This window comes from Pseudopipra pipra, chromosome 17, assembly GCF_036250125.1.
Source record: "Pseudopipra pipra isolate bDixPip1 chromosome 17, bDixPip1.hap1, whole genome shotgun sequence".
Classification (NCBI taxonomy): Eukaryota; Metazoa; Chordata; class Aves; order Passeriformes; family Pipridae; genus Pseudopipra; species Pseudopipra pipra.
The window spans coordinates 7,335,904-7,351,434 of record NC_087565.1 but is presented as its reverse complement, the minus strand read 5'-3'; the positions used below and the strand labels follow the sequence as shown (position 1 = coordinate 7,351,434).

The 15,531-nt window shown below is 45.0% G+C and overlaps 1 protein-coding gene across 2 annotated transcripts in view; it reads left to right on the top strand.

Moving 5' to 3' along the window:
* Positions 1–15,531, top strand: part of GNAS (GNAS complex locus) — a 145,445-nt gene that overhangs the window by 52,150 nt on the left and 77,764 nt on the right. Inside the window, exons 1-2 of one of the 2 annotated variants that reach the window (XM_064674113.1) lie at positions 6,466–6,845; positions 10,479–10,551. In XM_064674113.1, the coding sequence (XP_064530183.1) occupies positions 6,707–6,845; positions 10,479–10,551 (212 nt within the window). In that variant the 5' untranslated portion in view covers positions 6,466–6,706. Of the gene's footprint in view, positions 1–6,465; positions 6,846–10,478; positions 10,552–15,531 lie in introns of those variants that run through there. The other variant, XM_064674112.1, reaches the window with a different exon arrangement.

The window sequence follows — 15,531 nt, the reverse complement described above, 5'->3', positions numbered from 1 at the left end:
CAGTCCTAGCTCCTACAGTGGGGACTGTGGCTGGTGCTGGGCTGCCCTGTGTGCTGGGGAGGTGAAGCCAGGAGCCTCCTCTCCTCTGCTGACCCCCGAGGCCGGAGAAAGGCTTGGGAGTTTCGTGCTTCTTTGCAGGAACTAACTCTAACCAGTATTTTGAAAACACAGCCTCTGCTACTCCTGCCTCCCTGGGCTTTGTGACCCAGATGGAACAGGGATTAAAGCAGAATAATGCTTTATAAAAAAGTTTGCAGTCGGGGTAGATCGGCAGCGAATGTTGACAAATACGGAAACTAAATCTGAGAAAAGACTTGTTCCAACTTTTTTTTTAGTCGGCATTCCATATGTGTTATGTGGAGAGTTAGGATGTGCTGCTACTTCTGTTACATAAGAGTTTTTTGTTTTGGTTTTTTTTTTATATAAAGTGCAGTGCAGAATGCATGAGGAGTGAGAAGGAATATAAGAAAAAAAACTGCAAGAAAATAAGAAAAGCTACTAGGTGAAAAGCTCCTACTCAGTGTGTTATTTCCATAATTCCATGGGTTCCTTAAAGTCTCTTGTAATGTTTCTGAGGAAAAGCCTCGAAGTGAAAGGAGGGAGGCGAGGTTTTTTTTTTCCTTTGGTTTAAAGGAAAGTCTTGGTTAATTCTATTAGTAGACTTTGGGCTTGTTTTTATTTAAAAACAAAACAAAAATCCCTCTCAAGTTTAGAATTTCTGTACGGAAAAATTCCTCTTCTTTGCCAGAGAGGGAAGTATCTCCTTTTCATTCTGTTTGTTTTGGAGTATCTGTAGTTAAGTGTTTTGTGTTTGTTCTTTATTGAATACATTGGTGGTGCATTGATTCCTCGCTGACAAAGCTCGTTTCATTGCACTCGGATGGGCTCATTCCTTCCCGTATGACAGACAAACTTGTCCTTCCACGTGATGATCCTGCTTTGCCCTCCCAGGGTTTGATTGGTAATGGCTGCATTTCCTACCTTGTTTACCTTTGAATGCTTTTTAAAGTGATTTTTGTTCTGGCCCCCACAAAGGAAACAGATGAAAAAAACCCACAGTGAATTCTTGCTCCAATTCCTATCTGTTTGCTTTGGTTTTCCTTTTTAGATTATTGTTTGGCTTTAATGTGTTTGTTTCTCCTTTAAACGGGTTTGAGATTACTCAAGGGTTCCTTGTTCAGCAGGTCAAAGGGTAATTTGAAGACTTTGAAACCGTCTCCCTTTTTATCACCAAGTTTTGTTCTTCCAAGAGTCCAAAGGATTTTCAGGATGATAGCTCCTGAAGGATGGCTCCATCTAAGGAAAATGTGAGCAGCAGACCTGAGTCACTGCAAGAGGCTTTTTTAGATGAAAAAAACCCCAATGATCTAAGTCTAAATCAGAACCTTAATTAATCCTTATCTATAACTAACTAAAAGACTAAGTTTAGTGGGTATTAAATACACTGAGATTGATGGGATTGATATTCAGCTCCCATACCAGGATGAAAATGCTCAGTTCTGTATTTCTAAAGTTAAAAAAATTTTACTAACTTCAAACCAGAAAGGTATCCGTACACAAAAATATACAGTGTGTGCTATTAAAAATTGCCCTTTAACTGAAAGAGTCAATCTGTTCCGGAGTTAATCCCTGCTTTTAAAAGAGGGAAGTCACTTCCAACTGCTCAGCCATGGCACTGTGAATTTGTAGGACAGCATAATGAAGCATGGGGTAATGTAGGCTCCTTAACAAAAATTCACAGCTACTTCTTATTTCTGTGTAAGATTTTAATCCTCAGAGATGCTATGCACAGGGGGAACTTCTTCTGCACCTTTCTAATATGAATTTATTCACTGTTTATATTTTCCCAGTACTTTAAATCTCTTGAGTAAAGCAGGAAGAAAAGAAAAAGTTCACCCCTAAAATCTTAATTTCTTACTAAGGTTCCTAAATATAATAAATTTCAGTTGAATCACAGAGTGGAGAAGAATGCATACATCTTTATTATTTTTTTAAAAGAAGGCAGGGTGTATATATTCAGCTGTGGGGGAGTTATAGGGTTGCAGCTTCTCAGTGAAAAAAGATTAAACTGTCTTCCCCTTGCAAGTTCACCTTGACACGATGAGCAGCTCTGACCCAAACTCCTGGGAGTAGAACAGTCTCACAGGTGTGAGGACTAGGGAGAGGAGATAACTGAGATGTGTAGCTGCATTTTCAGGTTTGTGGTGAAGTGACCCAGAGTTTATTGTTCACTGATCTGCTCCTTGACAGCTTTAAATCAGAGAGTATTTTTCTGTTGCTTTTCTTTTCACACACGCAAGCCTCCAGCTCTCTTTTGGTTCATCCTGATAATCATAGAGAGGAATGTTACAAAGTTTACAGTCTAGGTTTTCAAGTGGAAAGAGTCTAAAGTAAATCAGAGATAAAGGTGTTGCTGTAAGAACCGTTTGCTTCATGTGTCCTCCAGGTTAATTGAGCTCCGTGTCCTTGCTGAAAACAGGCTATTTCCTACAAACAGGAACAAAGGAAATTGTACAATTAGATCACCGCTGTCGCTTCTAGTTTTTGAGCCGCAGATTTTGTCCCCTCTGCCATGTCTCCTCAGCTGTGGTAGGAGCTGGAATACAGGCTATTCCCGTGGCAAGGAAGTCTGACACCTCCTCGGAAGCTGCAGTGCCATCTCAGTCCAGTTGCTAAGGGATGCTCGAGCGAGATGTCGTCTGAGTCTTCTCCTCCAAGTGAGCACATTGGTTTGGTCACAACTCCACCCCCACAGTCCACAGCCAAAAGTTTACGAGGTCATGCTCACTGTGGACAGCAAGAGCCCATTAGGAGCTGCACAACTGTCCCACTGAAAACTAATTAACCATTTCTTCTTTTCTGGAGGCGTCCAAAGTGCTCAGTGCCTTCAGCTCACTAACAAATGTGTATTGTTTGCAGTAAGGGTGTTTGTCACCTGGAGGGTTTGGAGGAAAGCTGTGGGGGTAAGATGGGCATCTGATCTGTGTATAAAGCAGTGTCCTTCAATACCGTATTTTCAATTCTTAGTTAGACTTTTATCACAGGGGCACTATGCCCATACATATAGTTATTTTATCTTTGAATTATTTGTTCCTAAGACTGTAGGTTCTTCAGAAGTAAGTTTTAATTTTATGGTGAATTAAGGTCAGATTTTTCCTACACTTACCCTTCTGATATAAGGAGACTTGTGAAACTGAAGTTCTTGGAAACTGAAGTTCATTTTTACAAGATGGAAGCTAATGGAACTAGTTTCAATAAGAAACACAATTTACTCTAAAGACACATTAGCAGCATTATGTTATTTAAACAAATAAAAAAGAGTGAGAACAGCTAATGTGTTGGTATGCTCACTCTCCAAACGATGTGCTCCTAATCAGGACAGCACTGAAAAAACTCCTGGCAGTTCAGTGGGTTTGTGAAGTACGGGTGGTGCCTTAAGTCTTTTGTCCTGTCATATTTCAGAAAGACAAAAAAGTCTGTAATTGCTGATAGGTTTCACAATTTGGGAATTCTCTTTTTGTTTTCTGTAGCTTTTGACACTTTCACACTTTAATAACACTTGTAGTACAAGGAGCTAATTCTTAATTCTGTTGTAAGTAACTGGAAGCCTTGTGAATTAGCTGAGCGTGTTTTTCCTTTTCAGCTACCTCATGCTTTGTTCAGCCCAGAGACAGAGGACAGGGTATGTGCAGCAGGAGGGCAGCGATTCCTGTTGGAGTTTAACCTCGCAGAGCCTGCCTGGGTTGTGTTTGGGAAGGGGTGGGTGTGCACTGCTGGACAACAGCATTTACACAGCCATGACTCCCTTGTCCGTGGATGCTTGGGCATATTTACTACTCCCATTTCCCTGCTCTAAAGTCACTAACCCAGATTTTAGCCTTTTGTATATCTCCAGCAATGATTTTTGTCTTGTTTGTGTGTATTCACGTTTGGGCTCCCTTCTCCCCAGCTGGGACCCACCAAAGCCTGGAGGTTGGGGCAGATTTTCCCTGCTGTGTAAGGTGGCAGATACTGGCATTTCTGCATTCTCTTCATACTTGAAACCATAAAAAAAACTATGAGGTTTTATAATTTTCAGTCTGAATTCTGCTTTATTGACTCCTTTTTATGCCTTGTAAACTCCACAGTTAAAATATATTTGATTATTGCATACTACAGGGAAACTATACAAATAAATAAAAGACCTATAAAAGATACAAGGAATTATTATGATCTTTGCTTCAGATGAGTCTGGGCATTGCTGAGCCAAGTCTCTCTATGACTTTCTGAAACTGCCTCAGCCTAAAACAACACCTGGACACATTGGTAAGAGTCTCTGCAGTAACTCCATAACTTTCAAACTCTGTGTATCCCAAAGTTCTGGCATTTAAAAATAGACTGAAAGTGCCAATAACTCCTCAAAGACCACGATGTGGTTGTGATGTTCCTTGTTTCTTCTGAGGTCCACCCCTCTTTCGTCAAGGGCAGCTCCACAGGTGTATTCGATGACATTAACTGTGACCTCCTAGTTGTTTGCTCTATTCACATAATTATTTTACTGTAGATATTTCTAAATATAGTAACTGGGTGATGTAAGAAGGTGTGTTCATGGGAACAGTGTTGTAGATAATTGAATTTTGCAAAAAGGTTAAATAATATTTGTATAGTTAAGGACATTTCACTAATCTCAGAGGGAGGGTTACAGAGAAAAAAATACCTGTGTATTTTAGGGAACTGACTTATAGGAAGAGCAAAGTGCCAACCTTTGTTTTCCAGGTGTAGCTGATAAGTTGTGTAATTTTTGTAACGAGGCTTCCAAAACATATTTTAGAAAAGAAAATAGAGATAGACAGTTGGTAAAACCATACAGAGGAGCAAGTGTGTGCATCCAGTTGTACTCCACCACTGCACACAGCATCCCCTGGTACCATGAGGCCCCTGTCCCAACGGGGATGGACAGAGATGGACAGGGACAGGCAGGGATGGATGGGCAGCGACAGACAGAGATGGATAAGGCTGGGACAGGCAGGAATGGACACGGCTGGGATGGGATGGCATGGGATGGATGGGCTGGGATAGATAGGGCTGGGACAGACAGGGATGGGATGGACTGGGAAGGGATGGACAGGGACAGGCAGGGATGGATAAGCCTGGGACAGGCAGGAATGGATACGGCTGGGCTGGGATGGATGGGCAGGGATGGATAGGGCTGGGACAGACAGGGATGGGATGGACAGGGACAGGCAGGGATGGACAAGACTGGGACGGGTGGGGATGGACGGGGATGCACAGGACAGGCAAGGATGGGCAGCCCCTCACCAGGCTCCGCAGGGACTCCACAAACCCAGCGGATCGCAGGGTGCGAGGGAGCTGCCCCGCGCCCGGGAAGCGCATTTACCCAAAAACCCGCCACAAACCAAACCGTTCAGTCCCACAACTCCTACATTAATTATTTTCAAGTGTACCACACAGCGCCGCGCGGGCACGACTCCCTTAACGCTTTATTCACAACTCTACTAACTCCAAGCCCAACTCCCGGCGTTTTAGGGGCTGTTTCATCCCGAAGTGCGCGCCGGCCGCGGGGGGCGGCGGGTCCCGCCGGGGGTTGCGGGGCAGCGGCGGGGCCGGTTCGAAGAGGGCGCCGGCGGCGGCGCGGGGTGACGCGGGCATCATGTGAGCGGCCCCGCTCGCTCCCGGCGTGCAGTGTGGGCCCGCTCGCCCCACCCCGCGCTCCGCCGCCGCGGAGCCGCTCAATAGGGGAAGGGAAAAAAAAAAAAAAAAAAAAAAAAAAAAAAAGGAGGAAAAAAAAAAAAAAGAAAGAAAGAAATGTGGGAGAGAGCAGGAGAAATAAGACGAGGAAAAATCCGCCCGTAAGGGACAGGTTCTGCTCGGGGCGCACAGACCAAACGGGCTTTTTGCCTTTTTTTTTTTTTTTTGCCTTTTTTTTTTTTTTTTTTTTGTCGCCGAGAGGATTCAGCCGCCTGGAAACCGCATGTGAAAAAGAGCAGCAGCAAGGAAGAGAGGAAAAAAAAAAAAAAGGAGGAAAAAAAAAAAGGGGGGTGGTTTGGATTGGACCCCCCCGCCCCGGTGCGGGAGGAAGGACCCGCGGCCGGAGGGCGAGGAGCTGCGGCGGCCGGCGAGGGAAGGGACCGGGGCTGCGTGACCCCCGCGGCGCGGGGGGAGAGGCGAGGAAGAGACGTTTCCCGATCCTCCCCGCCGAGGATTTGGGGAGGTTTCCGCGCCTGGAGCCCGTGCCTTTGGATCTAAAGAGGATTATTATTTTTTTGGGGGTGGCACTGAAGCTGGATTTGTTCCTGTGCGTGCGGCGCGGGGGGGGGCATTTGTGCTGCCTCTAGAGGAGCCGGCGGCCCGGCCGGGGCGCGGAGATCCCCGCGGATCGCTCCGCACCCCCCGGGAAAGGTGCGCCGAGGGGATCGGCGGGGGGCGGGGGAGGAGAGGCAGCTGCAGCTGCCGGGGAGGAGGCCCGGCGGAGCGGCAGCAAAGTCATCGCTATCGGCCCCCCCTCGGCTGGCTCCGGGCTCGGCGCTCTCCATGTCTCTGGCTCTGGGCAGCGGCCGCCACAGCAGCGAGTAGGGGGGGAGGAGGAGGAGGAGGAGGAGGAAGAAGAAGGGAGCCCGGGAGTGCCTCCCTCCCTCCCTCCCTCCCCCCGGCAGCCCCGGCCGCCTCCCGTCCCCTCGCCCCGCGTCCCTGCCTTCCCCTCCCCAAGATGGGCTGTTTAGGGAACAGCAAGACGGAGGATCAGCGCAACGAGGAGAAGGCGCAGCGGGAGGCCAACAAGAAGATCGAGAAGCAGCTGCAGAAGGACAAGCAGGTCTATAGGGCCACGCACCGGCTCCTCCTGCTGGGTAAGGGGCCGCGGGCAGCGGGGCCGGGGGCCGTGCCCTCCCCGCCGGGGCGCCGGCCCCAGCCCGGGCACGGGGAGGCCGGGGCAGAGGTGGGGCCCACCCGGGGCCGCGGGGATCCGCTACAGCGCCCGGGGCGGCGGGGCCGGGGGCGCCCGGGGAGCGGCGGGGAGGGCTCGGGCACCACCCGGGGCGCCGCGGGAGGGGCCGGGGCAGGTACGGGAGCGGCGGCCCCGGCGGGGCGGGCAGCGGGGCCTCGGGCGGGCGCGGGCAGGGGGCCGGGGATGCCGCGGCGAGGGGCCCGCGGGGAGCCCGGGAGATAAACAGGGCAGGGCAGTGACAGCGGCCGCGGGCGAGCGGAGCGCGGCAGGGCCGGACACCGCTCCCCTTTTCGCCGCGGCTCGGGGTGCCGAGGGACGTGCGGCCAGGCCGGGGAGAGGAGGAGGAAGAGGAAGGGAGGAAGTCGGGGAATCGTTTGGGGGAAACGGAGGGAGGATGTCTGTCCCGGAGGGAAGCGCGGCCGCGCTGGGGCCGGGCAGCGGCGCAGGGCCGGGCGGGCACAGCCCCGGCCCCGCAGGGCTCGTCCCCCCGCGCTGTCGCACCAGGAATTGAGGTACCGCGCTTGGAGCGCCGGCACAGCCCGGCTCCAGGTGCGATTCCAGCCGCTCCTCTGCGTTACCTGCCCGTGGGTTTTTTTTTTCACGGGATATATTTAGAAACGCAGGTTGTGGCTTCCCAAGGAAAGGAAAGATCCAAAAATCGCTATAAGGGGGAGCAAGGAAATGTTTTGTCGGGCTCGTTATTTCAGCGTATTTTGGAGTAGTGTTTTAAGCTCGGATGCAGTTACGAGCCGTGGGTTGTTTTGGTCACGCCGAGGGACCGCCTGTGCACGTTCTGCAGGGCTGTAGCGTGGAGCACAGGGTAGGCCTCGCCGAGCTGACTCAGTTCTGGGGTGAAAAAACCTTCGTTGAAGGGGAAAAAAAAAAGATTTTTTTTTTTTTTTTTAAGGCTGTGAATTTGGAAGTGTACTTTCACCAGTAACATCTTTCAAATAGTCATTTGAAGAAAAAGACTTAACATAAATGGAGAGAGACTGGGGCTACAGCAGCACCTGCAGCACTGAGCCTGCCAGGGCTCCAGCAGAAGTCTTTTAACAGGATAATTTTGACTTCAGCTCTCGGGGAATGTCTTGGACTTCCAGATTTCAGGCTGAACGTTATGTAGATATGTAGAAATCGTTTGTCATCAGATGGGTTGCTTTCCTATAGAGGCAAAATTTCAGCAAACAGAAACATGATGGGCTTGCCTGGATTTTCTTCCTGTTTTTTTTGTTTGTAGGGATTTTTTTGTTTGGATTTTTTTTTATTTATTTATTTTCGGTTTTGGTGGCTGAAAAATGATTTAGATACTTCTAAATAAAAATTTGTGTGTGTTTAGTGATGGCAGTAAGGTCATCTGTGTGTGTATGTTTTAAAGTAGTAGTTCAGCTGTTACAGTTTCTGTCATGAATTGTGGATAGTCTGTAACACAGACTCACTAGTAAAAAAATAAATATAACAGTTCCCGTCCCTATTATTATGTTATGTTTCCTTTATAAGACACATGAAATAGAAAGCCAAGCGCTTTGAAAGTATTCTTAATCTTTTCAAATCATATTCAAGTAGCAACAAAGAAGAGCTGCTGAATATTCTAGCAGGTTTATGCTGCTCCTTGTAGGCCCCGCCGCTGTACACGTGCTTGTCCCGCTGCCACGAGCAGTCTCACTGAAATTAATGGAACTCTCCTTGGTGGTGAAGTTAAATGTGTGTGTAATTGTTGGTAAGAATATGGCCTTAACGAGCAGCCAAATATAGAAATAGACTTATGTAGATGTAATACTTCGTTTTGGTTCCCTGGTGTTGTATCTGATCCAGAGAACCCAGGTGTGTCAATACCAAACCGTATGTGTTTATAGCAAATGCAACAACTATCTAGCCCCGTTCTTGGCCTAAGTGAAGTAAAGATTTTGGCTCCCAGTGCTTATAAATATGTGATTTAGAGTTACAGCTGAAATTTAGTTGTTAATTATTTTTTAAATGGAAATATGACTATAGGAAATACTGCTGTTTCTGGGTAATTCTTAGTTGTGAAGAAGACCCAGTCTCTCTACCTTAACTCGAGATACTAGTTCTTGATCAGTTTTGCCACCTGTGTTTATTGCCTGGTGCGGTCTGTCTGAAGAGACAGAAGGTGTATGTTACAGAATAGTAGTTTAGGGGAGAAGTGGCACTTGCATAAAGAGTTGTAGATAAAAACTCTCTAAATGCTTAGAAAACATCAGTGAGCAAGGAGAGGAAAAAGGAGTAAGGCTCTGGTATTAAAGTGGCAAAACATGCAAGCAGGTTTTATGGAGAGCAGAGCAGGACTGTTGGGAATTCACGGGGGAGAAGGAAAGGGAGGAAGAAAGCAGAGGGGGAAATGTGTTTGTCAGAAAATGAACTTTGAAATATAACTGCTAAAATACAGTTTTGAACATGAGGCTCAAAATGGAGGCTTGTGCTGTCAGTGTGTGCTAGCAGAGGCCTGACATCCTATAAATACAAACTGTACCTCCCTGCCCGTTCTGCCACAGATGTACGGTTCCTGTTGTTGAGACACAGGCTAATGAGAGGAGTAAAGGAGTAGCCAGGAGATGCTAAGGGGAAATCTTTCTAAATTTTGCCAGGTTGTGCTACTACTCTTGCAAAAAATGTGTTTGCTTTATATAGAAAGCTGCCGATCTGGCAGCGTGGAGCAGCTCAATTAAATGCTGCTGTTGGAGTTGTTCAGCGTGCCTGGAAAAACGGGTACTATAGGCAGATGGGCTGCCCTGTGCACTGGCATCCGAGCAGCTCAGCAGAAATAGCATCCATCCACTTGTGGAAACTGGAGTAAAGTGGAGTGGGGGTTTCTGTACTGCAGGTATATGGGGGAAGCAGGGGAGAGCTGCGGGGGGGGGCTCTTTGGAGCAGGCAGCCACAGAAGGTGGTCTTTGCGTCTCGTTGTGCTATAGGGTTGATTTTGGAACATGTAGAGAGGGTGGGAGGTTGCTTACAAGACACAAGTAGGAGAAGGAGGTTTTTGTAGCCTTGTGGGTGGAGGCTTAAAGGGATGCCTTCCTTTTTCAGATGCGAGTATCCACGTATTTTACTTCTTGTGATTTAAGTTACGGTCTTTGACTGGGTGATGATAAACCGCAGCCAAACTTAAAATACTTTAAGGATCTAAGAAAAATGCTTTGGTTTAATAGGGACTTCAGTCAGTCTTTCCCTCTGTCAGATAGTAGTGACAAGGCAACTAGGTTGTGACGTACCCTGTTTTCTTCTCTATAAAATGTTGAAGTTGTCCTTTTTCTTTCCAAATACTGCAGTCTGCTTTTAACGTTGACACTGGAAAAATGGACAGTGAAATGATCCAAGATTCAGATCTGACACATGACTTGAGCTGGGCATTTATTTTTAGCTACAACTGAAGTTTCCAGTGGCAATTATTTCTTTCACTTTTCACTCTTGCACTGAGAAAACCAACTTTCTCGATTTTACCCTGAAGAAAAAAATTTTAGTGTGTCCCTTAATCACTCATGCTTCCTTCTGAAATTGATTTACTTTCATTTTCTAGGTGCTGGTGAATCCGGTAAAAGCACAATAGTCAAACAGATGAGGATCTTGCACGTGAATGGATTTAATGCTGAGTAAGTGCATTTGCTTTTTCACTTCACAACGTACCTTCCGCCTGTGCACTGCCCAGAGTCAGTGCTGCTGCTTTATAGCTTGGTGTGTTTTCTTCTTGCTGCTGTTTCACTGTCTCTAGAATTTGGATGTACATTTTTAAATTAGATTAATAGGCATTCAGTTGAAGAAGTCAAGCACCAATCATTAGTGAGATCCAGCAGTATAAAATTACTTATATCAAAGGCATAGCTTAAGTTTTGTGTGTTTGTTAACTGCAGTTTCTTTCACAACATGGCTGACACTGATTTACCTCAGCTATAGCACATTGATTCATATTGCTGAAAACATGCCTTGTGTCAGTGTACAAAATAAGTGCAATTTACTTTATTTAGAATAAGTAAGGCTTTAGTTTCGGTCTCCTCACGAAATGAAAACCTACTATGAATTTTGGGGATTCTGTTGTGTTTGCTTGTCCAGATGTTTATGTTAAATTATGTTTCTAAAAGCTTTTATTTTTTACACTTCGTATCTGTTCAGTTATTTGATAGTTATGAGGAGAAGAATGGCATTAAGATAGGAAAAATGGATTATCAGTTTTTTTCATCTGAGAAGGATTTGTGTTTGCTAACTTTTTGTCTAACCTTGCTAGACAGTAAGAGATTCTTCTGCATGTTAGTTTATGCCTGCAAGCATCTGTGTGTGTATTCCCAAACCTGCTAAATTAATTCTAATTGAATGAAAGTGTTGAAATTTCAAAGCTTATTCTCTGTGTTTAATTTTAATTTTTTAATTTTTTTTTAATAGATTATATTTCTGGTTTTGTCTTGCTTGTTGTCAAGCATAGCAGTTTTGTATTGTCATCCTCCAGCTTTTAGTGGTATCATCTATTTTGTTAATCCTGCCTTTTTGGGAAGATAAAGCCTTCACTAGTCTTCCAGTAGTTAATTATTGAGTAAGAATGTCTGAGCTAAAAGTTTAGCCGAGGAGCCTGGACAGTACTTCTTCCTAATCACCAAATGCTGATTCAGGATAAGGTACATGGTCTTTTGAATGAAGGTTCAGACTGATTCATAATATATTACATTCTGTGCTACATGTTTTAAGCTCCTCTTTGTAGGGAATATTTTCTTTTTCCCAAATAACTTTTCCATAAGTGCCTAGTCCTGCATCCTGTTACTGCTGAGTTATCTCCATCATTTTGGCTGCTCTTGCAATTAAAGACCTCTTAAAAGACCTGTGTGACTTAAAAGATTTGCATGAGTTGACTTGGATGTAGCATCTCTCAACACTGGGTACTAAGTAAAAAGTAAATGAAAGTGCAAGTGGAGGATCCCTGGTGCATTTAAAAACATCAGTCCCTTTAACCAACACAGTTCTCTAAGCACACGGATGCTCTTAAAGAGATAATGATGCTGGGTAATGAATGGTGTGTTACATGGGTAGATAACCTTCTGAACCCTGCAAGCTGCAAGCCCAAATTTCTGTGAATCTGAGAGCCCAGAGACCCCTCAGACAAAGCCTGCAGAGCCGGAGAGGGGCTGGGACACGCTGGGGTTCGCAGCACCGGTGCGTTCCTCGAGTGTCTCGCCGTGCGTGGTGGGTTTGGGCAGAGCTGAGTGTGCAGCTGGAATCCAGGGCAACATGGCAAATTTGGCCTCAGGAGGCTCTGCTGGCTTCTGCCTTCTCATAGCAAGGGATTTGGATTACGGAGCAGCCCTGTGCCAGCACAGCCCTGCTGCCAATCACAGAGCGGATCCCGGTGCGGGAGCCACGCAGGAATTGCAGGGAAGGTCCCTCCAGCTCAGGAATCATGGATTGTCCACCCACCCAAGGCATTTGGTCTTGCAAAGTGACTCACTCTTGCAAGTGAGTCCTTTGTGCTTGTCCTTCTGTGGGTCCTATGTATTGGAATGCCGAGGTGCATAAAAAATCAAATAAAGAAGTGGTGTATTTAAAATGTACAGGAATTAAGTTATGATACATCATTTTAGGTTTCTATTGCCAAAAGCAATCAGTAGATCATAACATACACTTTACAGGGGGGAAAAGGCTCTTTTCCAGTGTTCTAAGATGTACAAGAAATAAGTTATAATGCATCATTTTAGGTTTCTATTGCCAAAAACAATCAGAAGACCATAACATACACTTTACAGGGGAGAGAAGGCTGTTTTCCAGTCTTTTGAAATTCTTGCAAGTTACACACATGTCCTTAAGTAACTTGTATTTTCTTCCAAGTAACTGACTGCTCCCTATGTTGGCCTGCTTTCCCTGTTACCCGTTTTGCTGGATTCATTCCCTTTTTATCCTGCTTACCTTGTGGAAAAATGATGTGGGATTCAGTTAATGAGAGAGATAGCATGGAGTTTTTTTGGAAGGGTAGGAAAAGTAAAGCATTACTCTCTTGATGTCCTGATCAGTCTTTCTGGAGCATAAATACGTTTGCGTACAACACCGCAGCTGATGCCATGAATAACAGCAGAGTGCTGGTGAAAACTGTGCTGTGCTGGAGATGAGGAGACTTTTTTTTAATGTTGGTGTAATGGAAATAACTGGAGTTTTGAATTATTCCTGTTGGAGAAGCTTATTGGTGTGCTGGGAGAAATCCAGTTTTAAAATCCTGTCTAAAACTTGTTTGCCTTTGGTTTGGTTGTCCCGTGACAATTGTCAGTGGCAGGAAGAGGATACCTGTTGGGAAAAATGTCTAGCGTGCTACTAACAAAGGAATCAGAAGTTTTTTTATTTAGTGCTACTCAAAAGAAGTGTTACTTCTTTCAGGTGACTAGGCAGGATACCCAGTGCTAAAAATGCTGGCCTACTTCAGTGGGTGTGAGGGGATTTTATTTATTTTGGTTTTAGGATTCTGCCCCTAAATAGTTGACGGGACAGTTGTTGTGTGCATTTAGGTGAATTGTAGCTTTAACAAGGTGAAATCTGTGTAGTCTACAAAACTAGAAGAATTTCCTCTGGGACTCCAATCCTCAATCCCTTTAGCTAATTAATTATTTGAGGAACTGTATGGAATCAAGTGTTCCAGGTAATTAATGTGCTGAATAGTTAAAGCTAAATTGAATGTGAAGGTGGTTAAACTTCTAGGCAAGTTAACTACAGCAAAGACTGTTCAATTTTTTTCTGTGTTCCTTTCATGATCTGTAGTTGAGTTAGAGACAGAAATGTATTTCTTTTTTTTTTCTATCCCTGTTGTGAAGGTGGTGTGTGGGAAGCAGAGTAAGAATATTGGAGGGGCAAGGCACGCTCTGCAGCACAGGCTTCTCTGGATGGAGTGTTTTGGAAGGGCTTAGCCCCCTTCCAGCTCCTGCAGAGCTCCTGCAGAGTGGCTTCACACTTCCATAAACAATGGGAGTGTGGCTTCCCCCCTATATTCTTCCAGTGTTCCTCATCTTTAACGTGGAAGAGCTGCCTTTTAAGCATAATGACGACGCCGTATCAACCAAATTTTCTACTCTTTGCACGACAGCCAACAACAGAGGCCCTTCTCATGTAGAAAGGGTTTAAATTTGGCTTTTAATAGCAGGAAGCCTGTGACTTCCCTTCCTTTCCTTTCCTCCCTCCTCTACACTTCAGCTGTCTTTTCATGAGGCTGTTCCAGAGGATTAGGTCTCTGCAATTGCATACAGTGTTTTGTGAGTGTCCACGGATAAAATGGAGCTAAAACCCTCTCTTTTTGGCTGTTCAGATGGCAATCTTTATGAACAGGAAAGGACTGAAAACGGGAAAGGGAGGACAGGAATAGTAAGGAATATAGTTGGAAGAATTAAATGTGTTGCTCAGGCTGAAGAGGAAAAAACACAGAAAAGAGCTGGTATCTCGAGGAAGGGCTTCTCTGCTTCTACGATGGCCTCTCACTTACTTTCAGTTTTTTTAAGTCATCTTTCCCCTCAGTGATTGCTGTGGCTTTGGCTGACAGACTCTAAGAAGAGGGTCATTGTCATGCACGACTTTAGAAAGCGGGAATTGGCACAGCCGAGAGACAATTCTGAAGTGTCATGGGAAAAACTGGGACAAGCACAAGTACTTAAATAGAAATAAATGGTTGAAATGTGACTTACGAAATCCACTACAAAGATTGACAAATACGGGGAATGTGCCTTTGTGATTAGTAAGTTTGGATAATATTTAGGATTCAGGAAGTCTCGAGGTTATAGGGAATTTCAGGTAATGCTTCTCAGCCTCAATTTCCCAAACAAGGTTGTATAATGTTGACACTTTCTTAAACAAGTATGTTGAAATGTTGAACAGGAGTTTGTATATTTATCAAATCTGAAGGCATGATTGATGAAGGCAGAAGCAGAGATGAATAGCTTTATTTTCAGGACTTAGATGATAAGTATATTTGCATTTCTCTTGTGCTTTTAAAAATTACTTTCTCTTGGTGGGGAAGTTATAAAGCCAAGTCAACCCTCTTACAGGCTTCGAACATTTTCTCTTTTCTCACCTAGATTTAGTAGTTTGTGAGAAAGGAAAGGTAGTCATTGATGGTTTCTAATCTTTTCCTCGTACATATTGAACTACCATCATTATTTCACACAAACCAGTAAATGATATTATATGGACACTTGGGCAGTGTTAGTCTCTCTCATGACTGAAAAGACTTCAGGTTTGGTAACTTTTCTGTTGTCTAATACGGATTTTTGTCTCTCTTTGGTCTTTCTATGCATGTGATTTTATGGAAGGGAAGTTAATGTTATGAGTGAGGAAAAAGTATAATATTTATAACTAAGTCTTCTAAAATAATGAATTCCCTCCTAATGGCTCAGATTAGTTCATGTACACAAGCATTATGGCTCCATTTTTACAGTTTCTTTACATTTGTGGACCAATCCCCTATTTCTAGAATGGTCCCATCAGTTCCTTGCCAAGAAACAAACAGACCTTATTGTGTTTTACTTGACTGGCAACAAAAGTAATTTTTTCCTGGTGTTTGACTAACACTGAAAATTGGAGTGGGGGGGAGGTTTGGGGGGTGTGATTTCCCTCCCCAC